The sequence below is a fragment of the Chrysemys picta genome, chromosome 1 (genome assembly GCF_011386835.1).
Source record: "Chrysemys picta bellii isolate R12L10 chromosome 1, ASM1138683v2, whole genome shotgun sequence".
In the NCBI taxonomy this organism is placed as follows: domain Eukaryota; kingdom Metazoa; phylum Chordata; order Testudines; family Emydidae; genus Chrysemys; species Chrysemys picta.
The window spans coordinates 214340294-214367985 of record NC_088791.1 but is presented as its reverse complement, the minus strand read 5'-3'; the positions used below and the strand labels follow the sequence as shown (position 1 = coordinate 214367985).

Below are 27692 nucleotides of genomic sequence, written 5' to 3'. Positions count from 1 at the left end.
TATGCTTGTGAGGGAGGTTGAAGTAATTGTCGAAGTAATACCATTAAGTATTATTACAAACAGTTTTACATCTAGCTTTCCTGTTGAAATATTTTGTTGTCTTTTAGAACATTATGGCCACCTGAATTGTGTGGGCTCTTGTTTGTTCAATTACAGAATGATGGGTTTAGTCAATCAATATTCCATTTGTATCTGTGTGAAAAATGAGGCCATGGTAGGAAAATGGATCCCTCCTCACGCTATAGAATTTATACTTGCTTTTTACCCATAAAACTCCTAGATTTGTCAGATGTCGGGGGGTGGTACCTGTGGGCATGGAGAAAAATGGAAGTTTAAGCAGGAAAAAGTGGGAAGATTTTAGGGAGTAGAGCCTGTGGGGAGTGGAGGAAGAAAAAGATGACATATGTGAGGGGCAGTGGGGGAAGGGAATTAAAATATCTGAGGAAAGTAATATTTTCTGTATGGCTTACGCAAAAGCCAGAGAAACTTGGTTTGGGAGTTTGGGTTGGAAAACTGCCATTAGTTTGGTTGGTCTGGAGTCTTGCCATCTGTGTACTGTTTAGTTTCAACGGAGTCCATTGTATAGAAATTACCTTAGAATTAGGCTGGAACCAGCATCTGAAATCCTAACACCCTTGAACTTTGAGGACATTTTGAACTGGATCTGAACTTTGTGCTTGGACTATTTTTTTTTTATTATGAACAAACTGAAATCTTGGAATCTGGATAATCCTCATAATTTATGAATGGGCCTAGTTTTCTCTGTAGTATTTCTTTTTGACCAGATGCTTTTGAGGAGATGGAATGGAGTGAAGAAGTATTAATGGGCTAAATCTGGCTCTCACTTATGCTGCTAAAAATTTGATTGGAGTGACTAGTAATTTAATGTGATGTAATTGAAGCAAAATTTGGCTCAATTTTTAAAAGAAAAAATAGTGGATAACTTCATAGAATCGGAATGGACCTCAGGAGGTCATCTAGTCCAACCCCCTGCTCAAAGCAGGACCAATCCCCAGACAGATTTTTACCCCAGTTCCCTAAATGGCCCCCTCAAGGATTGAACTCACAACCCTGGGTTTAGCAGGCCAATGCTCAAACTACTGAGCTATCCCTCCCCACATGCAGCTTCACGTATGCACTGAAGTGTAATAAGTTAAAATAACATTAATTAGTTTTTGGTTTAGGATAGCTGACTTTCCTTTGAGGATCAGGAGGCAATTTGTTGCTATGAACTACTTTTTTTTTTGCAGCTAGACTGAGATAGTTCTCACTTTGTTAATATCTATCATATGATTTGTAAGAGAAGGATGTTTAAAATATATTTCTTTTCATTTATGTTCTCTAGATAATGATTCCACAGGAGAATCGAACCAGTGAGACTATGTACAATAGAATGAACATATCTGAACTTAGCACCATGATCCCTCAGGTTGGTGGAAGTTAACTGGAAAATTGCTCTAATGTCTGGACTATGTAACTCACCATTTACAACTAAAGGTGCTTCAAATGTGCATGGGATAGCATTTTAAATGAACATTAGTACAAACAGGTGTTCTTTAGTATAATTGTTGTTTTAAACACAGCTGCATCTTTAAGTGCCATACTATTTGCCATGATGAAATTAAATATTTTAAATGAGCAAAAACCTGTGTGTCATTTAACTGAACCCTGCCAATTAATTATGTCTGATCTTCCCTGTTTGTCAAATGTATTAACTGAGCTTTTCTTTGTCCTTTCAGTTTGACTGGCTGGGATATATCAAGAAGGTGATTGACACTAAACCCTACCCTCACCTTCAAGATCTAGGTCCTTCAGAAAATGTGATTGTCCGTGTGCCCCAGTACTTCAAAGACTTGTTCAGGATACTAGAAAAAGAAAGGAAAAAGTGAGGATTATTATTATGTTTTGTAGATTCCAAGGCCAGAAGGGACTGTTGTGATCATCTAGTCTGACCTCCTATATAACACAGGCCATAGACCTTCCCCAAAATAACTCCTGGAGTGTATTTTTATTTTTTTTATTATTATTTTTTTAAAAGCACTCAATCTTGCATTTAAAAAATGTCAGTGATAGAGACTCCACCACAATTCTTGGTAAATTGTTCAAATGGTTAATTACCTTCACTGTTAAAAATGTGTACTTTATTTCCAGTCTGAATATGTCTATGTCTAGCTTTAACTTCCAGCCATTGGACTGTGTTATACCTTTGTCTGCTGTATTATACTGTGCATTCAACTACACTCAAAAGGGTGGGCCAAATCCGTGCATTTCAATGAGAATCTCAGATGTTCAGCACTCTCTTGGCTCAAGTCTTTACTCAGGCAAACCTCCCATTTGGTTTTGCTTGAATAAAGGCTGAAGAATACAAGCCTTGTAGGTGGTAATGCAATTTCTAACTTCAAATAAAAAAAGTGAAACAAAAAAAGATCTTGTAGTGAGGCTTGCAATTACAGGTGCATCCAGCTCACCATTCTAATATACGTTTAAGGCTTGATTGTCCATGGCCTTGCATCTTGTGTAGTCATTTACTGCTGTGATATGGATGTGTAAAATGCTACTAGATCAGAATGGTAGCATTTTGCACCCACTTTGCTCAGGTGTGCAAGACATGGAAGAACAGTCCCTTAGTATAGAGAAAAATGTATATACTTGAATTGTCTGACTTTGCAATACTCCTTTATTACTGAAACTGACGAACAGCTTATGAATTACTCTGTTGAGCTACTTGTTTAATGATTGCCTCTTACCATCCACCTTTTTCTTTTTGGTTGAATGTCTTTCTAAAAACAGTTTATTGCTAACCATGCAATAATATTACTTGGTCAGAGCATCTCAAACTAAAGTCATCTACATAACAACTAAAAAATACTAGAACAAGGCAGAAACTTTATTCTGATGTTATTGCACTGTATTTCTTCTCTTAATAAGAACATATTTTAAAAAATTCATAATACTTGTAAAATATCAGGCAATACTAAAAATAAAAATGAGTGTTTGTTCAACTGCCAAACAATCAGCTATCATAACCCACTTTAAACAATTCAAACAGACACAACCACAGAATTTCTCCTTCAAATGACTGAATAATACGCATTGTGCGGCCCCGATTCTCCATTGCCTTGTGCCTTGGAAAGTCAGTTTCATACATGCAAAGTGAGTATAAAATGCTTATTTGGTAGCATTTTACACCAACTGCATATGTAGCAAGGCAATGGAGAATTGGTCCCTTTATGTGTATGTTTTGTATTATATTGCTATAAAGCAAAGAGGCTCATTTTATTTACTTCAGTGTCCCATCCTGTAAGGTGTTGGGAGGATTGGGTCCTACAGCTTAATTAAGAGCTAGATCTCCCTAGCCTTTATGTAGGGGCACAGCAGAGGGGAGGGAGTAAAGAACCTCCCCTCTCTTGTGAGGCTGACATATGGGCTGGGCACAGGTGCAGGCCCTGTGTTCAGTGGAGTGCCAGTACTACTCCCTAACTATTGCCCTTGGGCACAGGGTGCCCCAAAGAAAGCAGAAAGTGCGGGAGTAGGCAAAGCCATGACTCTGTTTCCCCACACCCCATGCACTGAGCTTCATCCCTTAAGGAGGGCAGCAGTTTGTGAGAGTCCTCAACACAGGCTATGCCTACACTGTGCAATCTAGTCCTAAGAAAATTGATTCATACGTTGTTAGAAATGGTAAATTATAGCATGATGACTTAAACATAAATAAATTTATTCAGTTACTTTAATATGGCCGTTGTTACTCACGTGTTTGTCAAAGAAACAAATACATTAATACAGAACATCCATTCAAAGATTCACTACATAGTAACAAAAAAGCTTTTTTAGGACTCTTTAGGATGTCACAATTGGCTCTGAAAGTTACTTTATTATCTAGTTTGGAAAAAATAGTAACAGGAAAGAAAACTTTTCCTTTTCCACCACCCGAATAAGTGTAGAGCAATACACAGAGCCTTACATCTGCCTAAATGGTGAATAAGTTCAAGGATAAATGCTTAAATGTCATATTTTATATAGCAGGTGAATGTCAGAAAGGAGTTTAAACAGCAAAATTAATGCAAACAACGCGGACTTGATTTCAGATTGTCACAGTAAATATTTATGTGTTAATATTTCTATGTTAATATATTCCCCTTGATTCCTTCTAAAGTCCCAGTCGTATTTCAGTGGTTATAACATAAATTAATTTCTGAATCACTTCAGGAGATATAGTATCATTAGTGGCGCCAGGTGAATAGTAAGAAAAATTATTTGTGGATATTTCTGTGGCATCTAAATAGGATTTTCACTTTGACTGAGTTCCATCCCTTTTCAGGCACAAAATTGTTGTTATTATTATGAGTATTGTGGTAGCCATAGGAACCCCAGTAGTAGACCAGGACTATGGTAGAAAGTGCTGTACAAACACAGAAAAAAAGACTGCCCCAGCTCCAAAGAGTCGTACAATCGAAGTAAATGAAATTTGTTTCAGATAGAGGAAGAAGCAGCTTAAAGGTTAGGTCATCCATTCTGAGAACGGGAACAATATCATGCGAATTAAGTGACAAATCACTCAAGTTGAATATTGAACTGAACCCCAGGTATGGATTATTCAATGAAGTATTCACAGAGAATTTTTTGTAAGCAATCCACATATTGAAAACTATTTCCTCCGAGCACTCACTGGACCCTTTTGAATAGTGAACAAATTCATTAAAATTGCAGTCTGATTGGAGACAGCACAAAAACCAGAATAGGAGCTAAATTCATTGCATGAATTTTTCACAGGCCATTATTCACTCAGCTCTAATTGGTTCACGGTAACTCCAGTGAAATTTAATCAAGATATTGTATGGTATGCCTTAGGAATCTTAGATATTAACTTACATCTGTTATATAAGGAATCTGTTCTTTCCTCAATGCCCATTTCACTTTTGTTAAGGAGAATTTGTGTACATTGAGAGAAGAACAGTCCCATGTATAACCTGAGAGCAATAAAGAGATTTGTATCCCAAATACAAATCTTTGTAACCAGGGCCGGCTCCAGGCACCAGCCCACCAAGCTTGTGCTTGGGGCGGCACCTGGAGGGGGGCGGCGTGGTGCTCCGGCTCCGGCTGCCGGGGAGAGCGGAGCCCCGGCTGGGCTCTCCGCCCTCCTCCCGGTGCTCTGGCCGCCGGGGAGAGTGGAGCCCCGGCCGGGCTCTCTGCCCTCCTCCTGGGGCTCCGGCCGCCTTCCCCCCGGCACTCTGGCTGGTCGGGGAGAGCGGCCTGCGGCCGGGCTCGGTGCCCTCCCCTGCCGCGCTGGGGGGCGGGCGGGGGGCGGCGGGAGGCTTTTTTGCCTGGGGCGGCAAAAAAGGCAGAGCCGGCCCTGTTTGTAATTGTTACAATATCAATGATTATAACCCTAACGGAACTCAAACTGAAGAACTACTTTCCTGCTGCTTATCCTACTGGTCTGGCAAAAGACAAATAACTAACACTCACTCTTCCATAGAACATAATGGAATAAACTTTTAGAAAACTTGAAGCCTAGTATTCTCTTTGCACTTCAGGATGCTCCTGCTAAATTAGTTGTGGATATACCCCTGCTGGAGTATGGTGTAGAGAGGTTTAGAAGTGCTCAGAATTTGGTTCCATAATTCAGTTAGGAATGCAAAAATGCATGCACAGTTTATGCCCCTCAAGGAAGTCCATTAGTTGGAAAACATGGATCTATTTGTTGAGCTTGTATTAAAACTGTCTATCAATAAATATAGATAGAAATGCTAGCATGATGTCACAAAATCCTAGGATTTTATGTAGGTCATCAACTTTATTCGCTGCCAAGGCATTATTGTTCCTTACAGTGTTATCACAAATGTGTGGTCTAGTTCGAAATGTCCCAGGAAACAAGGTTTCTACCACTTCCTTTGGGAGACTATACCACAAACTAACAGACCGCTTTGTTAAGAAATAATCATCCTAAACTTTCCATCTGTAGCAATCATTTATCAGTCAAAGTGGGACAAAATGTAATCTTCCCAAGGGTTACAATAACAAGGACTTTAGTTACACAGAACTTGGATCTGGGACTTGTGTGTTCTATTCTAGAACTACATCTCAGTGTGGGAAGCAAGGCAAATAGCTCACATTCTCCGTGCCTCAGTTTCACCATTGGTAAACTTGGCATATTAGTTGCCTCCTTCACACTGGCATTGTGCAGATTAAATAATTTGTAAAGCATTCTGAGAGGCTTAGGTGAATGGCAACACAGAAGTAAAAAGTACTATTGTTTTAAACCAAAGTGGTGAAATTAGCCCCATCTATCTCTATTCTTTTTGTACTTTGTGTACTGGCCGAAGAGACAAAGAATAGAAGCCAAGGATTGGTAAATAGGTTCAGATAAAATATGAACCCTGCCCTTCCCTCTTCCCCACGCTCTTGAAAACAGAATAACCAATCCTCATCCAGAGTTTGAAATGAAACCTTTTTCATTGCTTTATATTTTTGTGTAGCAGGGGATTCAAATACTAGTTCAAAAAGAAAGTACCAGAGATCTCATCAAAGCACCCATTCTTGGAAGGTGTCCAGCCCAATTTTTCAGATCCAGTTCAAATAAGATTTGGATAATCTTCATGTATTTATCTAAACTCAGCCCCACCTCCATATCACTGACTTGATCCAAAAGCTACTGAAATCAACGGAACTACTTCCATTGATATCAATGGGCTTTGGATCAGGCCTATTTTTGAAGTTCATCCATCACTAGTTACATTCCCCACCCTTTTATTTTAACTCAGAACAGATTTCCTAACCCATAATCAAGGATAAATACCACCCAAGGTGGAGCAAGAACTGCACACAAAGGAGAATTAAATTTCTGTGGCATTTAAGTGCTAAATTGTAAAATGTAATTGCCTCATGGTAGTGGTCTTTCTACATGGGGTTTTCTCCTTATAAGAATTTTAATGAAAATTAAGCCTTTTATCATTTTAATCCACAGGAATCCTGCAAATATTTTTCTAGATTCTAATAAAATGCAGGGACTTAATAGGTATTGCAGGAGCATGGATGCAGCCCCGCTGAAGCGCTTTGAAACTGATAAATGTGAGGCTTGTGGAAATTAGCTCACTTGCAGAAATTTTACTGAGTAGGCACTTACAGCATACTTCAGTTTGTCACTGCTTCAGGAAACCTCACATTGACCAAACATTTTTTTGTGAAAGACCTGCTATTTTGAGGTATCATTATTGATCCTGGAGTATATTTTTATGTTTCTGATTCAATTCATTCAATCACGACAAAAAGAACTGTTCAAAGTCTTGTAACCTGAGCTCATGCAAGCTAATCTTCTTGATGACATTATATATTAGACATGTATATTTCTAATCACCGAAAAAACATCCAACAGACACAATATATTATACGATTACATGGACATTTACATACAGGAGGGCAGATGATTGCCACCTAGATCCTAGTGAAGGGTTCCCTCCATGCATGGGATATCAACCCCCACATGTGGAAGGAGACTTGGATGTTGCCATGACACTGTCCCTCTCCCTTCAGACCCATGAAGGTCTTGCCACAGTAGGAGAAGACAGGAAAAGGGGAAGCTTGGGAGAAAGGAGTGGTCAGGCTGAGGGTGAAGCCAGGGCAGGTGGTTCTTAGCCCTGCTCTGACCATATGGATCTTTCCTGGAAAAGGAAGCTTGTCTGTGAGGGAGCCACTGCTGGGGAACCTCATGGCTCCAGGGCATTCAGTGTCAGTGCTCAGGTAAAGGGATTCCTTGTGGATGGCTTTGGCCTCTCTCAGATCTCCTGGGAAACACCAGGTTTGAGGTGCGCCCCACAGCCCTTGCCCCAGGAAGGCAAATCTTTCCTATGCCTCATAGGATGCTATGGCGAAATATTCACAAGGGAACCTTCAAAGAGTTTTCCTTATTCCAACCTGCCTCCTTCAGTTTTCAATACAGAAGTGGTGCAGTCTGTCTGATCATATAATAGAGCTTATTACTTTATCTTCAGTCATAAATGCTTCCCAAATTATCCTGTTCCCCTTTTCTTAATCGTGACTTTTGCTAAATACACTCATGTGCACTCCAAGTGCACGTGATCAGGGGCAAATCTTTAGTGAATAAGTTACTATGATTCACACTTGTGTATGACTGTACCAGTGTGTTTAGGGCATTGCTGTAGAATACTTCAGTGTTTTCGAGAGGGTGAAATCTAAATTCCTCACCTTGATTTTTCAGTGCACATATGTCTCATACAGCAGGTGCTAGTTACCCCATCACAGTAACCATACACATTGGACTTGAGAGTGTGTTGTTTAATGTTTAGAGAAGGGTAACAGGAGTTGGGTCTCCTGGGAGGGTTGGACAAGTTGCTCCTATCTATCTTTCAATCCCTCTAGTATCTGGGCACTTAAGCTCTCGCTGTGTTTCAGTTTATCCATCTACAAAGTGGGGATAGTAATATTTGCCTACAGTCATTCTCAGAGTGCTAATGAAGAAATACTTGTAAAGCACATTGATATTTTCAGATGAAAGGTGCTAATACAAGGGTGACCGGACAGCAAGTGTGAAAAATTGGGACACTTTTTTTTCCAGTTGGGGGGTAGGGGGGGACACAGCATAGTTTCCTAAATAAGACAAAGTCACTAATATCAGGACATCTGGTCACCCTAGTTAATACCACGTAATAACTATATATGGGAGCTAATTATCCATTATTTTAGTTTCATGATCATTATTTGCAGGTCTTACTAGTAAAGAGAGAGAACCTGCACTTTGATTTACAAGTCAAAAATTACCAGATATTGTGTAGTTTCTGTACAGAGCAGTTACGTAATTACTGTCATTGCATAGCACTTACCATTTGTGTAAAGAGTACCTAAATGAAAATTGCATTGTAAAAACTATGAAATGTATATATCAGGATACGAATGTGTTAAAAGCATTCTCTAGAAGATGGCTCCTATCATGAAATCAGGCAGTAAATGGCTGTCTTCATGTAATTTCTTCTGTGTAATAGGATTTTATCAATTCGGTCATAGATCATCATTAATTTTAAAGGTGAAATTTCTGTCATTCAGTTCAAACTGCTCTTACAGAAAGCCATTCAGATATTGCTTCTACAAGTGCTTTGCTGTACATCACATGGAATTAAATGTTTGATAAATATGTATGTCTGATTTAACAGGACTATTGCCAATTATCTGGTATGGAGGATGGTTTATTCAAGAATATTTAACCTCAGCCGACGCTTTCAGTATAGATGGCTGGAATTTTCGCGGGTAAGTTCAAGATTTTTCAGTTTTTATGATAGGTGAGACTGGTAGTGACATTCCCCAGGGTACAATCTGAACTGTTGAACTTTTTAGCCTGGGGTGCCTTCTACACGGCTTTGATCTCAGAACATCCACTCCTGGCCTGTTCACACAGACTTCAGCATGCAAATTCACTCCCAACTAAATATGTGAGCATGCTGACCAGTCACTCCTGAATTACATACAGGTCGACACCCACAAATTCCTAGTCCCAGCCTCATCTCCCAGAAATTTGCATCTTGTACTGCTTATTACCCTTCTGAACAGTACAAGCTCATAGAAAGTCTATCATTTCATCAAAGGAAAATGATAATGCACCAGCCCTGTTATCCCAAATGGAGTTTTCCCACACACTTTAACCTAACACACAGGTTAAGATAAAACAATAAGATAAGAGTACTAACTACAGAAAATAGATTTTAAGTGATTACAAATAATGATGCATAAGAACCTGGATTGGTTACAAAAGAGTAAAACGCAAGCTAACGGCTAACTTAACAAATGAACAAAATTCAAAATGAAGGTTTTCCTCACCATACTTTGCAGTAAATTTCACCATCTGGGTCTCCTTCCAGCCTGGGCCCCTTCCCCTTGGTTCAGTCTCCTTCAGGTATTCACTGATGTCATGAGCAGAGAGATTGGAGGAGGAGTTGAAGTCAGGAGTTTTCCTTCCCTTTTTATAATTCAATTTTTTATTGGCCAAGTACAATAGAGTGCTGACCTATAACCAGTCTGGCAGGATATTAAGATCCCAAATGGAACCCTTAGAGTTTAGGGGTTGTGCTTTATGACACACCAAATAGCTACTTGCATTTATGTACTCACTTGAGAAATCAAAGAAAATATATACATCAAGTTGGTTGTACACTTTCCAGCACAACATTTTCAAGTTGTCATGTTAATAGGCCATCTGAGGGTTCCCTGCATGTGGGTGAATTCCATCCAGTGTGCTAAGCACAGTACAGACAGGCCCCTGAGTTTCCAGCTTGCCCCCGCCTGGCAATGGGTTTCAGATCTGAAGAATGTGAATCTTGGTATCAAGAGGTTTAAAATGAAAATGGTTTGCACTTTGCAGAGGAAGGGGAGGGGAAATTAAATGTGGAAGGTCATTTTCATAGGCTGTAAAACAGGACATCACAGTTGAGAAATTGCTTTGTTTATAGTATCAGCCATTTTTCTACACTGTAGTGCTAGTAGCACTCATAGCAGGCCAAGCCTCAGTTACATTGTGTTACTTACCAAAACTGGATTCAAACCAGTGACTTAAAGCTGGAGAACCCTGTGTCCCATAACTATCCCTGTAAGCCACAGACTCCCTGGATGTGTGGTTACTTTATAGTAAGTTTAAACTTTACATACTATTTCCATTTCATTGGGGGAATTATTAAAGTGACTTTTACATGATGAGACAAGGCATCAGAGGAAACAAAGATTTCATTTGCCAATAAATAAATAAATAAATAAATAAAAATCCTTGAATGTGTGTTTGAAACCATTAAAATCTTGAGGATCCCTGTTTTCCTCCATGTTGCACCTTCCTCCTCCCTTGATGGCCATTGCCACATGCCAGTATGTTTTGGGCTGATAAAAGATGAACACAGATCCCTTCAGAGTCCATCAACATTGCTGTTTAATTGACTGGAAAGGGGCTCCATTAAGGGCTTGCCTATACTTATGGCTAAATCGGTACTGCTGCGATCGATGCAGCGTTGATGGCGGAGCGCTCTCCCGTCGACTTCTGTACTCCACCTCCCAGAGAAGAGTAAGGTAAGTTGGCGGGAGAGCATCTCCCATCGACACAGCATGGTGTAGGCACAGCAGTAAGTCAACCTAAGCTACGTCGACTTCAGTTACTTAACTTATGTAACTGATGTAGCGTAACTTAGGTCGACTTTACACCTTCAGTGTAGACCAGCCCTGAGTGACTCCAGGCATTTCTTCCTTTCCTGATAACAAATTGGGGAGCAGGCCATTGGGGGAGGCTAGCCCTCAGCCCCTCCTCTTCTGCCCAAGGCCCACCCCTCTCCCTCGCCATACACCTCACTCCCCTGCCAGAGCCCAGAGCACTCCCACCATGGCCGCCGGCCCCACAGCCCTGGGCTGCTCGAGTGGCCTCAGTGTCCCCAGCCTGAGCCCCGGAGTGCCGGGTGGGCAGCACACGGGCAGGGCCACGCTAGGCTGTTTGGGGAGGCTCAAGCCTCCCCCAGCCTATGATGCCCACTGCCCATGGGAGCAAGGCTGGCGGGTACAAAGTGGTGCAGGCAATCAATATATTTTGACTAGCCTACATGCTGATACTTTCTCTCAGCCAAGATACCTCCCCTCACAACACCACCCAATACATTTTTTGTCTCACTGGAATCTGACAGCCTGCTATCTCTTCCCCATCCTCAAAGTTCTTCCTCCTCCTATAGCCTACTGCCCAATGCACAAACAATATCATGTTTGGTACATTGAAGGGAGTTGTGGTATAATAAAATGGCTAGTCAAAAGATATGCATATGCATATGTCAAACATTAACTCTGTATTATTTGAAACTTTTTGCCATTAGAAATTATTCAATGAAAGATTAACTTTGTCTCCATGGCTTTTTTTCTTCTTCTTTTACTCCAATATTTCTTTCCTTCTATTATACATATTATTACTTTTCCTCTATTTTTTCAGTATGTTTCACCACACTCTTATTTCTCTGATGCTTTTCTCATCTAACCTCTTCCTTCTACTCATTCTGTATATTATTCTCTTGCTACGTTCTCTGTAGTCTTTCATTCCCTCTTTCTTATCCTGGACTATTACTTTACATCCAACTATGCATGTCTCTCTCGCAATTGCACACTGGACCTCCTGCTCTCTCTCAGGCACTAGGGCCACTGTTGCCAGAACTGAAGGAGCAAGGGGCCATGGCTCCCGCTTTTTAACAAAAGCGGAGAATTCATGTCCCTGCAGATCGCCCCCTCAGAATAATAGATTCTGCCAGGGAGGTGCTACAGATATACATTTTGCCCACTCGGAATTGCTGTGGGACCAGAAGAGAGGGCAGCTGGTTCATTGCTGGAGCAGCCAGCCATGGAGAGAGAAAGAGCAGGCACTTTGGCCTCAGCCTCCCCACTTCTGCAAAGGTTCCAGCGCCCTCTCGTACCTCACACATTCATGCCCCTCTACACTGTCACACACATTTGCCCCACTCCCGCCACTCAGTGGTGCCTTTCTACACTCCCACTTTTCTACTGCATTCACACACTCATTGATAGCCTCTACTCGTGCTGGTGCTTTCTTTCTCACACTGATATTAGTGCCCTCCCAGAAATGCCCATGCAGGCAGGCATACTGATGACCTTCCACCTTCAGTAGTTCCTACCCCAATCCTTTGCATCCTAATGGCAGGCCTGATTCAGGGGAATGGGGACTGACCAGAGGGGTGGTGGTCTTTTGGATGATTTTGAAGTTGGTGCAGAATGCTGCATCCTGCTCATTAAATGGTGAATTAGACATTAAGAAGGCAGATCCTCAGCTGGTATCTTTTTGAAGACTATGAAAATGCAACATAAATAGTAAAATGATCCTGCTGTTATATATATTAGGTTATGTCTGTCTGTTACTTTTCAAAATTTACCATGAGGATACTGAGTTATTTCCATGGTTTTTCTCAAATGTCATGTTCTGATGGTTTATTGTGCAATGCCAACAGGTAATCCAGGGAACCACATCTTTACCTCCTCAGTGGGATAAATGTGTAAACTTTGTAGAAGGAGCACTCCCTTATGTCATTGGCAGGATGTTTGTGGATGTCCATTTTCAAGAAGACAAGAGAGAAATGGTAAGTCCTCCTCAGTCTCTATCTGAAAACTTTTAAAAAGTTTCTTTCTCCCAGCAGAATAAATTTCAAGTTGAAATTAGCATTAAAGAGAGACTTTCCACCAGCAATGATTTTAAAAATTTCACTTATTCAGAGTAATGGATGGTAGGGAAAAACAGAACAAAGAAAAGGAAATGCCTCCTCTCCCTCCAGCTAAATTCAATCTGTGCATTCATTGCCAGTTCAGGCCTTTGAGACAAATATGTAGCTGGATTTAAAAATGTATCCAGGTAATATTTTCACCATGAGTAACACTTGTAGTTATGACTTCTAAGATTAGGGTAATTCTTGTGATGCAGGAGCCAACTGGCATCATCATTGGAACTGTAGGATCTGATCTTAAGGATCTGATCCAAGACTTCTCAGCTGTGAGGGTCAAGAAGGATCTCCTCTCTGCAGGTGCAGCATTGCACAGTTGACTATATGCATTCTGAATATCCTCCCTAGAAGTTTGAGCCAGCATAGGGAATCCATAACTGATCTCTGGCCCAAATTTTGGGGAAGCTCCTATCTAAAGATCAAAACTCAGGATTTGTGATTCATAAAATTTTAGGAAGATAATTTTAAGAAATCTGTGATCATATAATCAAACCTCCTGCATAACATCGGTCATAAAATTTCACCCAGTAATTCCGACGGTGGGAGGAATTATTCTTCCATATTATGTAAGTGAACATGATTGAGCCCAATAACTGGTGATTGAATTAGAGTAGGCCTTTCAGAAAGCCATCTCTTCTCAATCAAAAGATTTCAAATTAATGCTGAATTTACCATTTCCCTTGATAAATTGGTCCAAAGATTAACTATCCTCGCTGTTAAAAACTTGTGACTTAGTTCAACTTTGATCTTTTCTAATTTTTTAACTTCAACTTCCAGCTAATGGATCTTCTCTTTAGTGGGCCTAAGCTGAACCCCAAATACTAGATTCTGGGAAAATTCAGATTTGGATTGAAGGGCCTGATCTAATATACGGTAGTCAATGGAAGGGTTTGACTTCAGTGGGCATTGAATCAGGCCCAGTCTCCTGATCTAAATTTATTGGCTTGACTCAACCTCTAGTTTCTTCAGTTTCATGTGTAGGACCAGGTGTTGGCTGCTGTCAAGGGCAGGATCCCAAATTGACCAGTGGTTTGATTTGGTTTGGCAAAGTCTTTGTTCCTTATATTTTCAATAATGATCTGGATTCCCTTTTTTACTGTTGTAAGCCTTTGTCTTTGAACTAGAATTTCCTCTCCAACATCCAACTTTTTCAGCTCCTTGGTCATTCACTGAATTCCTAAAGTGGTGTTTATATTACAGTTTGTTAGGGAAAAAAATACTGGGATGTCACAAACGTAGTGTAATGACCGCCATGCAGGTTTATCTGAGGGCAGGTCTATACTACTGCTTAAGTTGATCTAACTGACGTTGCTGAGGGGTGTGAAAAAGGCACCCCCCGCCCCCGAGTGACACAAGTTACAGTGACCTAAGCGCTGTCCACACTGGCGCTATGATGGTGGGAGACGCTGTCCTGCTGACATAGCTTCCACCTCTCACGAAGGTGGCATAATTATGTCAACAGGAGAGTGCTCTCCTGCTGGCATACAGTGTTTTTACCAGATGTGCAGTGGTGCAGCTGCACCGACGTAGCGCTTCTAGAGTAGAGCTGCCCTGAGTGTGAGTATGGAAATAAAATTAGAGGTCATATTGAATCTGGTTGAAACCTTGAAAATTGCAGCTCTTCAAGTTTATTTTTAATAATTTTTTCTCTTCCTCTTTTTCGGTTCTTTTCCCCTTTCTTACACCAGGCAAGCCATTCTGATTTCTAGAACATTTTTTCCTTAGCTAAAGGAGAGTAGCTATCTATGCTAAGCAAATCATGAGTTATGGATAGTATGGTGTTTTCAGGTTTTAGTCACTGATGATGTCTCATGACATGCATGCCTTCTCTCTCCTCCTTTTATGAAAAAAATATTATCTGTGTCTAAATATAGTATTGTTTTTGACCTACAGACTCTGCAGTGTTTCTTACAGCTATGCCTGAGCAATTTCAGTAATAACTCTGATAATATGAATAGGTTTCTTCTCCCACCCCCTACTGCTACAGCTGGTGCATAAAACCTAAATAGACACCAGGGTCCAATTGCAGAGCTTGAGTTTGAACTTGCAACCTCCAAACACAAGGAGTTCACCTCATTAGTGTACGAAGTTAATTGAGTCAGTGCTCTGCCATCAATATTCTTTAAGTTACTTTAGTCCCTTGGATGTCGTTTACTGAGATGGTTTGGTCATATTTAATGTTTTGTTCTGGTTGTCCTATATTGTCTCTAAAGTAATGAGATACTAAAAAAAGGAGGGGAGGAAACTGAATAGTAAAGAGGGCAAGTGCTTTCCTTTAATTTGAGACACACACACAACAAGGAAATAACAGCTCAAAATGTGAGTCTGATGCATTCATGACTGCTCAGCTGAAAATAATGTTACTATTTTTCAGGGTCCCTCTACCCCCACAAGGACATTTTAATGATACCATCTCTACTGATTAACAGGTTGCACATCCATGTTAATTGACATTTCTGTTTATTTTTAAATTTAACACAGCTGATAAACTTTATATAGTGATATGGTCGAATCCTTAGATTAGTTTTGAATGTCTTTTGCTATCCCAACTTTTAGGCCTGATCCAGCTCCAATAATGTCAGCCCTTTTTTTATTGCCAAGGTTGTGTCTTTAGTAATTGCCTGTGTCTTCAGCCTCAGCTGTCAACACAAGTAGAAGCAACTGACTATGAGCACCTCTGTTGTTCAGCTCCCCCAGCCAAATACATAGGACTGATAACATTTTCGCTCTTTAGACCAGCAGAATAATCTTTCACTTGGGATCAGATGCCATGGGGTTGCTTGATGTGTATCATTTTAGGCTATTCTCGAATGTCTATCCTCCTAGTATCTAGGTGAATAATAGAATATCAGGGTTGGAAGGGACCTCAGGAGGTCGTCTAGTCCAACCCCCAAAGTTCCGCGGGCCGGTCTTGAACCCACCAAGCAACCAGTCCAGTTACAAAATCAGACTGTCACAGTCTCTCTCCGTCAGCTCTTTCTAGGTCCCCAGTCACTATTCCTGTTACTATTCCTGTTTTTGAAATTCAGTGACACCTTGTGTAGTCATTTTATACCTGTGCCAAGTGGATGAAAAATGCAACCAGATCAGAATTGTGGTGCCAATGTAAATTACTATCCAAGGTGCAAAAACCAAGGAAAACTGGGCCCAGTTGGGTGTGCAAGCTGCTACCATCTGTAATATAAACAGTAAACTTTAAATTACAGTAAAAGTCCACAAACAAAGCTAGTTGGATAAATAATAGAGCTCTGCTTTGTGTTTGGGTAGGGATGCAAACAGCCCAAATACGGTTCTTTTGGATGAATGTCAGTCAGAAGGAATACTGGGCACTATACACATGTGATTGGGAAACAAATTGCCAGGAATTTCACAAGACTTCTGCTGTTCTCTCAACATGTCCATCATGAGCACAAGAAAGGCATTCTCATGATGACTGTTCATTACTGTGTCATGGAGGAAACAATAGTCAGAAACTTGTGTAGTGTAGCTGGTAGAGATGAAAATGAAGGCAAGCACTCTATGACTAGAAATCCCAGGATTGCGGGGAGAGACAGCGTAAGGTATGTGGGGAAGGAAGGAGACTTGGTGTCATATAAAGAGAGACAGATGTAGTCTTACCACACAGGTCATTCATATACCCAGTTAATCAAGAAGTTTGCTTTTCTCATAGTCAGTTTCCCATGACTCTCTTTACTGGGGAGAATTTGTTTTGCAGATGGCGGAGTTGACTGAAGGGATTCGCTGGGCCTTTATCGACATGTTGGAAAAGGAAAATGACTGGATGGATGCAAGAACAAAAAGGAAAGCTAATGAAAAGGTAACTTTGGATGTGGGAAAATGAAAATGCTGGGTGAAATCCTGCTGCGTTGAAGTCAGTGGAAGCTTTGCCATTGGTTTTAATGCTGTGTTTAAAGTTCCATTTACTTGTTTATTATTTTAGAAATGCACATTGGCAATCTGTTTGCCTACACTTGTAGGATACTGGGCTAGATGGACCTTTGGTCTGACCCAGTATAGCTGCTCTTATGTTCTAATGCTGAGAAACCTGAACTCCTACTTTTCTGCTAAGCTGTTAATTTTGTTATCTCATTTCCTCCCATGTTCACCCTGTTTGTTTTGTCCACTTCTTACACCCTGACTGACATGGAGATTGTGAGCTCTCTGGGGCAGGAGCTGTCTTCCTCATTATTTGTCAGTACAGTGCCTACCACAATGATCCTTGAATGTGCTTTCTAGGTGCTACCATAGTACAAATGAATAATACTACTATAAAATATTTTTAAGTTTAGATTGTTTAGGATGTCCAGTACCTGGAAGGAGGAGGCTCCAGTTTAGCAATGAGTATATGAAGATGTTATATCTGGCATCTTCTTTGATGTCACTGTTGGAAGTCTACCCCCTGAAAACAGTACTTCCAAGATGACGTCACCCTTCCAGTGAATCAGCAGTCCCCAAATGCAATGATATCACATCATTCTCAAGATTGGCACTTCTCTTCATGATAACTTAAACATTGTGTGACATTATAGTGCAGAGGGTGAATTGGATGTTAGAAAGTACCCAAGGCTTCCTGAACCAGGTCCCTCCATCCCTCACTTACACTATGTGAGACATGGAAAGTGATCTCAGAAAACAGGGAGCAGCACACAGAGCAACAATCTGGATTTGTCTTCACTGCAAAAAACGACTGCAAGTGTCAGAGCCTGGGTCAACTGACATGGGCTCACACTCTGGAGCTAAAAATAGCAGTGTAGACATTTGGGCTTGGGCTGAAGCCTGGGCTCTGAAATCCAGCAAGAGGATGCTCTCAGAGCCTGGGCTCCAGCCCGAGCCTAAACGTCTATAGTGCTAGTTTTAGCCCCATAGCATGAGCCCACTGAGCCTGAATCAACTGACCCAGACTCTAAGAGTCACTGCCAAGGGGTCAGTCTCTCTTTCTCTCTCTCTCTCTCTCTCTCTCTTTTTTTTTACAGTGTTGACATACCTTAAAAATGTGTGAACTCATAGGAGGAGAGGATAGGCTCTTCACTTTATTTGTGGAAGTGATTGGACAGCATTCAATTGACAACCACCCTTTCTGAACAGAATTATATGCAAGCAGAGCTGAATTATGTCCCACTTGCTGTGCTTCAACAAAAATAGCAGTTTTAATTTAAGAAAAGCAGTCTTCAAAGCTTTTTGAGAAATCAGATGAAAAGGCTGCGGAAGTTATTTTATCTTTGGAAAGTTTTAAATTCAGTATGTAACATCTTTGCTTCATGCTGCCTTTCTCAAGAACACATTAGGAACGTATAGATGGATGAGTGAATCATTCAGGGCACCAAAGCCAAGGGTAGCAGCGTCTCACTATGGTTCTTGTTAACCTGATAGCAAATGGAGTGTATTACCATTTGAGCCACCAATTACCCACATATTTTTACACAGCTTGTGAAGTTTAGGAAATGAACAAACTAACTGTCTGACTATATCTAATATAGATACTAGTGTATCTAATATAGATACTTGCCCAACTCAGGGTGAATTGATGCCATTTTTGATCTTTGAAGAGGGAAAGAGGCCTGGTACATATTTTTTTCCGAATAGCAACTTTTCTAATAATATCATAAGAGTCTGGCCTCATTTTTCTACTAAATTATTTATTTAACCACTCTCCCGCACTACTTCTGTCAGCAGCCTATCAGATATAGCAGAAGGCTGAACAGAAGAGAGCCAGTAGGAGAAGGTGGTAAAAGTACCGTAAAGTCCGTAAGAAGCCAAAAACCATATTGGTCATATGTCCTTCTGATACATACAAAATGTGCCTGGCAGACTAAATTCAGAGCTAATTTAAAAACCCTACAGTATGGTACAGTAATATATGCACTGTTTCAGTTGAAGTGAATGGGACTTCAACAATTTACTTCAATGGGAACAGGAGCAGGCGTATAAGAGCAAAGTATATTCAAAGTATTATTATTTATTATATTAAAATGATTATTCAAAAATCACAGTAATATCATTGACAGCTGTCACCTTTTTGGATCATTACTGTAGAACATATTTTTTATAAGAATTCACATGTCTTGTGTGATGTTTAGCATATTAGACACAATCCCATAATAGGGCATAAGTGGGATACAAAGTGAAATGACCTGATAAAATAATGCATTTAAAAAGCCCCATCTATCTTAAATCCCTTTAATCCACAAGTGTTTTAAATAACCCCCAAAGCTTATTTCATTATGACTGTTCTTTTAAAAAAATTAAAAAATCACATCAAACAATAATCTGATATATTTAAAACCAACGGACAAAATATCAGCTTTGTTTGAGTACTTTGGGCAATATTGGCAGAATATATAGGGAGCACCCTTCTCAGGAGAGATTGACATCTTTCTCAAAAAGACATCCAGGAAGCAAGGTAATTTTCTAGGATTATTTAAGGCTTCAGATTGTAGGTTTACACTGAAGTTTACAGATAGATACCAACCCTGCCAATAAAGAATAGTATGGTGAGGCAGTCTTAGTTTTGTAGAGATCTGGGTGGATATTTGGATATGGGTTCAAAGTGTTTATTCATAGAATCATAGAATATCAGGGCTGAAAGGGACCTCAGGAGGTCACCTAGTCCAACCCCCTGCTCAAAGCAGGACCAATCCCCAACTAAATCATCCCAGCCAGGGCTTTGTCAAACCTGACCTTAAAAAACCTCTAAGGAAGGAGATTCCACCACCTCCCTGGGTAACCTGTTCCAGTGCTTCACCACCCTCCCAGTGAAATAGTTTTTCCTAATAGCCAAGCTAAACCTCCCCACTGCAACTTGAGACCATTACTCCTTATTCTGTCATCTGCTACCGCTGAGAACAGCCTAGATCCATCCTCTTTGGAACCCCCTTTCAGATAGTTGAAAGCAGCTATCAAATTCCCCGCCCCCCCTCATTCTTCTCTTCTGCAGACTAAATAATCCCAGTTCCCTCAGCTTCTCCTCATAAGTCATGTGTTCCAGCCCCCTAATCATGTTTGTTGCCCTCCGCTGGACTCTTTCCAATTTTTCCACATCCTTCTTGTAGTGTGGGGCCCAAAACTGGACACAGTACTCAGTTGAGGCCTCACCAATGCCGAATAGAGGGGAATGATTATGTCCCTCAATCTGCAGGCAATGCTCCGATTTATACAGCCCAAAATGCCATTAGCCTTCTTGGCAACAAGGGCACACCGTTGACTCATATCCAGCTTCTCGTCCACTGTAACCCCTAGGTCCTTTTCTGCAGAACTGCTGTCTAGCCACTCGGTCCCTAGTCTGTAGCAGTGCATGGGATTCTTCTGTCCTAAGTGCAGGACTCCGCACTTGTCCTTGTTGAACCTCATTAGATTTCTTTTGGCCCAATCCTCTAATTTGTCTTGGTCCCTCTGTATCTGATCCCTACCCTCCAGTGTATCTACCACTCCTCCCAGGTTAGTGTCATCTGCAAACTTGCTGAGGGTGCAATCCATGCCATCCTCCAGATCATTAATGAAGATATTGAACAAAACCAGCCCCAGGACAGACCCTTGGGGCACTCTGCTTGATACCGGCTGCCAACTAGACATGGAGCCATTGATCACTAACCGTTGAGCCTGACGATCTAGCCAGCTTTTTATCCACCTTATAATCCATTCATCCAGCCCATACGTCTTCAACTTGCTGGCAAGAATACTGGGGGAGACCATATCAAAAGCTTTGCTAAAGTCAAGGAATATCACGACCACTGCTTTCCCCTCATCCAGCCAGTTATCTCATCATAGAAGGTAATTAGGTTAGTCAGGCATGACTTGCCCTTGCTGACTGTTCCTGATCTGTTTCCTCTCCTCGAAGTGCTTCAAAACTGATTCCTTGCGGACCTGCTCCATGATTTTTCCAGGGACTGAGGTGAGGCTGACTGGCTTGTAGTTCCCCAGATCCTCCTCCTTCCCTTTTTTAAAGACGGGCACTACATTAGCCTTTCTCTGGTCATCCGGGACCTCCCCCGATCACCATGAGTTTTCAAAGACGATGGCCAATGGCTCTGCAATCACATTGGCCAACTCCTTTAGCACCCTCAGATGCAGCGCATCTGGCCCCATGGACTTGTGCTCGTCCAGCTTTTCTAAACGGTCCTGAACCACTTCTTTATTGATTGTAGTATTTCTATTGATATATTTTATAACTGTGCCAAGAGCTTTGGATGGGCACATGTTAAATGAATAAATAAAACCCCTTGATAAAATAATTTACTGGATAAATGGGAGACTTACCATGTGTCAGATCCCTAGAACTTTAATAAGTAGATTGCTTGCACCAATATATGATTAGCTTTACACATCTTCCCCCTTCCATTTTTTTCTCTTTTTACTTTAATACAATAACATATAAAACAGAAAATTTGGTGGTTTTACCAGTATTTATTTACTGGTTTGATACACAGAAAGTGCATCTGTCTAAATGTGTCCACATTGTGTCATTGCCTGTGTCCACAATGCTGTTGTGATCCTGTCAGAGCTCACAAGTTGAGAGGTTGTTTTGGGTCAGTGCTTGAGATGAGGAACATCTGCATAACGTGTATCGCTGTGGATTCCGAGGTAGACCTCTGGGGTCAGTACTGAGCTAAAGCCCAGCATTATAACAGAGAGTTCTGTGTAGCTGGAGACACCATGTTTCAGATGAAAGGCCAGAAGGAACCACTAGCCTGACCTTCTGTATAACACAGCCCATAGAATGTCACCCCGTTATGCCTGCATTGTGCCCAGTGACATGTAAAATAACTGCTCTGGCTGCTGTGGTAATGTAAGTGTCTCATGGCATAGGAATAACATTGTTAACTTGAGGACAAATCCAACTATGGGTGATTACAATCTGACCTCAGGGAAACTCTCCTGAGTTCAAATCCATTGCTCTATCCACTTGGCCATACTATTTCCTAATGACATGTAGTGTAGAGTTACTGTGTGCAGTTAAACAGCACCTGCATTTTACCCAGAAATGGCTGCATTTCATATAGCCTGTTTTGTCTATAGTTTGTTCTGCTGTTTTTTGTTTGTTTGTTTGCTTTTGAGTTTGCAAACCACATTGGAATGAAAGGAGTTAATTATTGTTATTTTCCTGTTTACCATTTCTACTGCATTAGGTCAGTTTCCCTGGTATTTAGTCCCTTTTTAGTCCATGGACAGTTAGGCTGTAGCAGGCTTATTCCTTTATTGTGCAACAGGTAAAAGACCTTTTGTTTGTATGGGCTCATATGTCTTTATGTTTAGGTGACTCCACTGTATTGCAAATGGCTTGATAGGCTTACTGATCACCTCAAAGGGTACGTCTTCATTTACCGGAGGGTCCGGCGGCAGGCAATCGATGTTCTGGGATCGATTTATCGCGTCTGGTTAAGACGCGATAAATCGATCCCGGATCGATCCCGGAAGTGCTCGCCGTCGACGCCGGTACTCCAGCTCGCCGAGAGGAGTACGCGGCATCGACGGGGGAGCCTGCCTGCCGTGTCTGGACCCGCGGTAAGTTCGGACTAAGGTACTTCGAATTCAGCTACGTTATTAACGTAGCTGAATTTGCGTACCTTAGTCCGAAGTGGGGGCTTAGTGGGGACCAGGCCAAAGAGGATACTGCAGATTCCGCTTGTGATAGGGATAGCCTCAATACTAGCTTCCACGTATTTACTGCAGATAGTGCCAGGGGTCAGCTGAACAACAACCTTCTATAAGCCTGACCCAAATCTCACTGAAGTCAATGGAAAGACTCCCATTGATTTAGGCAGGCTTTGGAGCAGATCCCTATGGTAGAATCACTGCCGTAGTTTGGTTTTGGGAGAGCAGCCAGCTCAGTCTTAGGTTTGAAAATTGGCCTTTTTAGCAAGTCTAAGCTTATGTGGCCTTTTGAGCACTTCTTCTGCATCCTTGTGCTCTCTATCTCAAGGAATTTCACCTTTCCTCTTGGAATACTCTGGAATTTAAGTGTTTCTTTCCCTTTGGAATAAGACCACGTAATAAAAATCCTGTCTTTTAATCATTTCAACCCCCTATGCTGTAAGTATGGATTGAAACCAGTTCTACTGAAAGCAGCCTATCCCCCCATGCCTCCTCCCAACCAAAAACAAAACACCCAAAGAAACGGATCCTAACAGGCTTGGGTGTTGTTTTTTTAACATGCAATTCTCACCTAATTCTCTGGATGGAGCTCATGGTATTTCTAAAAATCATAGTTAAATCAGAGTCTAGTATCTGGCACCATGCTTTCATATTCTGTTTCCTTTTTCTTCTGTTAGTCTTACTTTATTATACTCTATTTGGCTATAATCAAGGATGTGTTTAAACTGTTCCTGTCAATCCTTTGAGTCTTAGATGGAGGCCTCTGATTTTTCTCTTTTTAAAACCCATTTTGCTTCCTGCTCTCACTTTTTAAACTCCCTATTTTGTGAGGGTCATTAAATTTTGCCTTCATTTTTAAGTATAGCTAAATTATTCAGATGAGTGCAGCTCAATGGGTGTCTTTGGCATGTGCTGTATGCATTATGTCAGTCATGCGGAGAGATACCTCTTCAATAGCTCTTGTGCTGGCCCAGCTCTGAGTCACCTTGCAGCCTATTGGGAAAGCTGACAAATGTGCAAAAAGGGCCTTTTCTTTTCCTGACAATGAAAGTGTTGATAGCAGACTGCTATATCAGCCTAATGATACTGACAGCTGCATTTCCTAAGGATGGACCTGAAGAGAGAAAAGAGAATCCAAAATTATAACTACATAAACATGACTCTTGTAATCATGTCCTAATGATGATCCTAATTTTTAAAATCATAATTTATTGCTGCTTCTTCAGAAATGATAATTCACTGGCAGATGATCATTGTGAGAAGTAAACTATAATTGTGTTTCTTGGGCATGGACAAGATAAATTAATTTTTTGCTCACCCCTTTGTTTTCCTCCCTTAAAATGCCCCTTGTACTTGAGTTTAATGGGGGGCTTGAGAGTAAGATTCAAGATCTATATACCCAGACATATTTTCTAAAAGTATGAAAATTTACTGCTTTTTATGAAGTTATTTTATTTGTTTTGATGAAGCACTGTTTTAAAAATTTAAAGTACAAATGACAACCCAAAATATCGTGTGCTTCTGTAATAAGATCTTTCTGTAACATAATTAACCTTTCTAGGTTACAGAGCACAAATCTCAAGGTCACTCTGAAGTAATATTGTTGCCTACTGGATTTGACTGCTGCCCGGTTTTACCTTTCTCTAAGGAAGTCCTATTTACAATATTTGTTTCCAATCCCATCTCTCCCAGTCTGAAGACTGATAGGGCAGAGTCATAGAAAAACATACGCATAATTCTCTGCTATGTTTCTTAGTTTAGTCTCTGCTTACATTGCTTGATTCTGTTCCCAGTGAAGTCAATGGCACAAGTCTGATTGACTTCACTGGGAACAGAATCAAACAATATAAACTGAGGCAAAATTCCCATTGACCTCTGTGGTGCAGATCAGGTCAATGGCCTTTACAAACCAATGCCTGGAGTAATTTAGGACTATCTATAATAGGAACAAAGGCCCCAATTCAAAAAGGTATTTAAGCATGTGCCTTAAGCACTTGTGTATTCTGATTGAAGTCAACCCCGTTGAAGTCAATTGGACTACTTAGGCACCTTACTGAATAAGAGTCGTAACCATTTTAGCTGAACCAATTTTAAATGCTTTAAATATGGTATTCCTGGTCAGTGACAGGAGCCAAAACTGTTCTGAAACTATGTTTAAAGAAGAGATAGTCACAAAGTTTTCACCAAAATGTTTCTTTTGTCAAAAAATGTCAATTTGTCAAAACCAGAACTGTTTATGGGGAAAAGGGTGGCTTTGACAATTGTTTTGACTCAAATTGTCAAACCCTCTTCCTCCCCCAAAATTGTCAAAACAAATTTTGTTTTGACATTTTCAAAATGAAAAGTTCTGGTTTTCTACCGGTAGTTCCAAAATGACTTTTCAGATAGAAATGTAAGCTATTGACATTTTCAAAATGAAAAGTTCTGGTTTTCTAGTTCCAAAATGACTTTTCAGATAGAAATGTAAGCTAATTATATTTTTAAAAATTATTAGAAAATTATCAAAATTGAGATTAAATGCTTTGAAATGATCAGACATAACATTTTGATTGATCTGAACCAAAACTTTTTTGGGGAGTTTTCTGCTCCTGAATATATTTGAGATTTTGACACCTTGTCCTTATTCAGGATGGGAATAAATGTAAAAATTTTGAAAATGTTCATGAGAAAGGCAAACCATTTCCTGCCCAGCACTAGTTTATAGCTTGTTCATCTAATATGGTTTAAATAATAATGCTTTCCATTTCTGTCTGTCTTTCAGAAATAAAATGTCTATAAGCACCAGCCTATTGTTTGTGTTTATCCCTTAGGTTAGTATTTCCCAAACTTGGGACGCTGCTTGTGTAGGGAAAGCCCCTGGCGGGCCGGGCCGGTTTGTGTACCTGCCGCGTCCGCAGGTCCGGCCGATCGCGGCTTCCACTGGCTGCGGTTCGCCGCTCCAGGACAATGGGAGCTGCTGGAAGCAGCGGCCAGTACGTCCCTCGACCCGCGCTGCTTCCAGCAGCTCCCATTGGCCTGGAGCAGTGAACTGTGGCCAGTGGGAGCCACGTTCAGCCGGACCTGCGGACGCGGCAGGTAAACAAACCGGCCCGGCCCGCCAGGGGCTTTCCCTACACAAGTGGCATCCCAAGTCTGGGAAACACTGCCTTAGGTTATAAACCAAATAATGCAAAAGTACTTCTGCAGATTAACCAGTCGTGAGCCTCAGCCCACCCATCAGTAGCTTGAGAAAAGAGAAGGAAAAGATAGATGTTTCAGTGTGTCTGAAAAGTTAACAAAACCAGGCTCTGACAGACCATATATAGGAGTGAGTCCCAAAACTAAAGACCCCACCCCTTCCTTTATGTTTATATAGCACCTTCAATCCAAAGATCTAAAAGCACTTCACAAACCTTAAATCTACTTTAGAAACATTAATGGACCCTGCTAGGTTTACTCTTGTTCAGTGACACCTTACTTCAGAAAGACCTGGGAACCGAGGGGGAAACATTCAAAGGGAGAGATGGAACTCACTAGGAGTTAGGTGCCGAACTCCTATTTGTGCCTTTAAAAACCTTTGAACCCAGGCTTCTCCCTTCCAGATTTGTGCTTTTAATCACGAACCTATCTACCCTGTCTTTAGTGCAGACTGAGCCTCAGTGATGATTTTGCTGAAGTGGAATATTTTAGTATTTCTATAGTCTTGGGTTGTGGCAGTGCTCTGATGTAGACATTAAAGATTAAGATGCCAAGCTATATTGTAACAACTACACCGTTGGGGGACCTGGCTGCAAAAGGTTAGTCTACTGATACAGTTAAAATATGATCTGGAATGTGTAGTGGGGCTGAATCATGTTTTAACTGTGTTTCTGAACTGCCCTACAGGTTTAGAGGACAATAAACATACCACCATTCAACTCAGATTTGTCTTTACAAAGTGGTTAATCCTTTTCCTACTATGCTCATGAATGTGTGCAGAGAAGAGCACTACATGACAGGTTGAAGGAAGGAAGTGAGGAGTACTGTATTCATTGGAAATGAGGAAGGGAATCTGGAAAGGTCACTGTAGTAACCCAGACTGGAATTTTGCCAGGACACTGAAGTTAACACCCTTCTGCGTTCGTCTGGAAAATGACAGTGTTAAGGATAACATTTCAACTGGCAGATAAAACGAGTGGCAGAGACTTTCCTTTCAGTGTGAAAGTATTTTACTCTTTTTTTCCTGGATTAAAAAGAAATCTTCACTTGCAATTGGATTGACAATACATAGTTACAAGTCCAACACTTCTTCCTCCAATAAACTTTTATTTTGGCCCCAGAGAATAATATCTTTCAAAACCCAAATTCAATTAATCTTCTCAGGAAGATTGGGGTTTTCTGCTCAGGAACCATATGAAATGTTCATCTTTGGCCCGAGCTGAAGCTAATAGCCATGGCATGTTTGCTTATATCTTATCTGTGAGGCTAGATCTGCTGCTGTCAGCTTCTCTCTTGTTATCTGGCTGCTGCTACTGCTCAGTCAGTTGTACAGTGATGTCAGTTCCATTAATAACCTGAGCACCATGCAGACAGATAGTGGAAAATGGGTGAAGGGAAAGGAAATTGCATTTAACCCTGATCTCTTGCTGTCATTTTTCAGACCCAAGCACAACTCCATAAGGCCAGAGTGGGTGCATGATATCAAAACACTTGTGACAAATCTCAGGCTTGAAACAGAGGCAGAGAGACAGAGAAAAAGATGGAGGGACATACATACAAGTAAAATTGGGCATGAATCTGGAGCTTTTGGAGTGGAAAGGCTGTGTAAAAGCAGTGATACACACCATCTTAAAATTAATTCTTCTGAAGTGCAAGAAAGTTGCTCTCATTTCTGCA

At 40.9% G+C, this 27692-nt stretch overlaps 1 protein-coding gene across 1 annotated transcript in view; it reads left to right on the top strand.

Moving 5' to 3' along the window:
• The window catches only part of PHEX (phosphate regulating endopeptidase X-linked), a 137344-nt gene that overhangs the window by 48911 nt on the left and 60741 nt on the right, over positions 1 to 27692 (top strand). The window contains exons 8-12 of the mRNA XM_005281535.5: positions 1346 to 1429; positions 1740 to 1885; positions 9168 to 9261; positions 12984 to 13112; positions 16966 to 17067. Coding sequence (XP_005281592.2) covers positions 1346 to 1429; positions 1740 to 1885; positions 9168 to 9261; positions 12984 to 13112; positions 16966 to 17067 — 555 coding nt within the window. The remainder of the gene's footprint in view (positions 1 to 1345; positions 1430 to 1739; positions 1886 to 9167; positions 9262 to 12983; positions 13113 to 16965; positions 17068 to 27692) is intronic.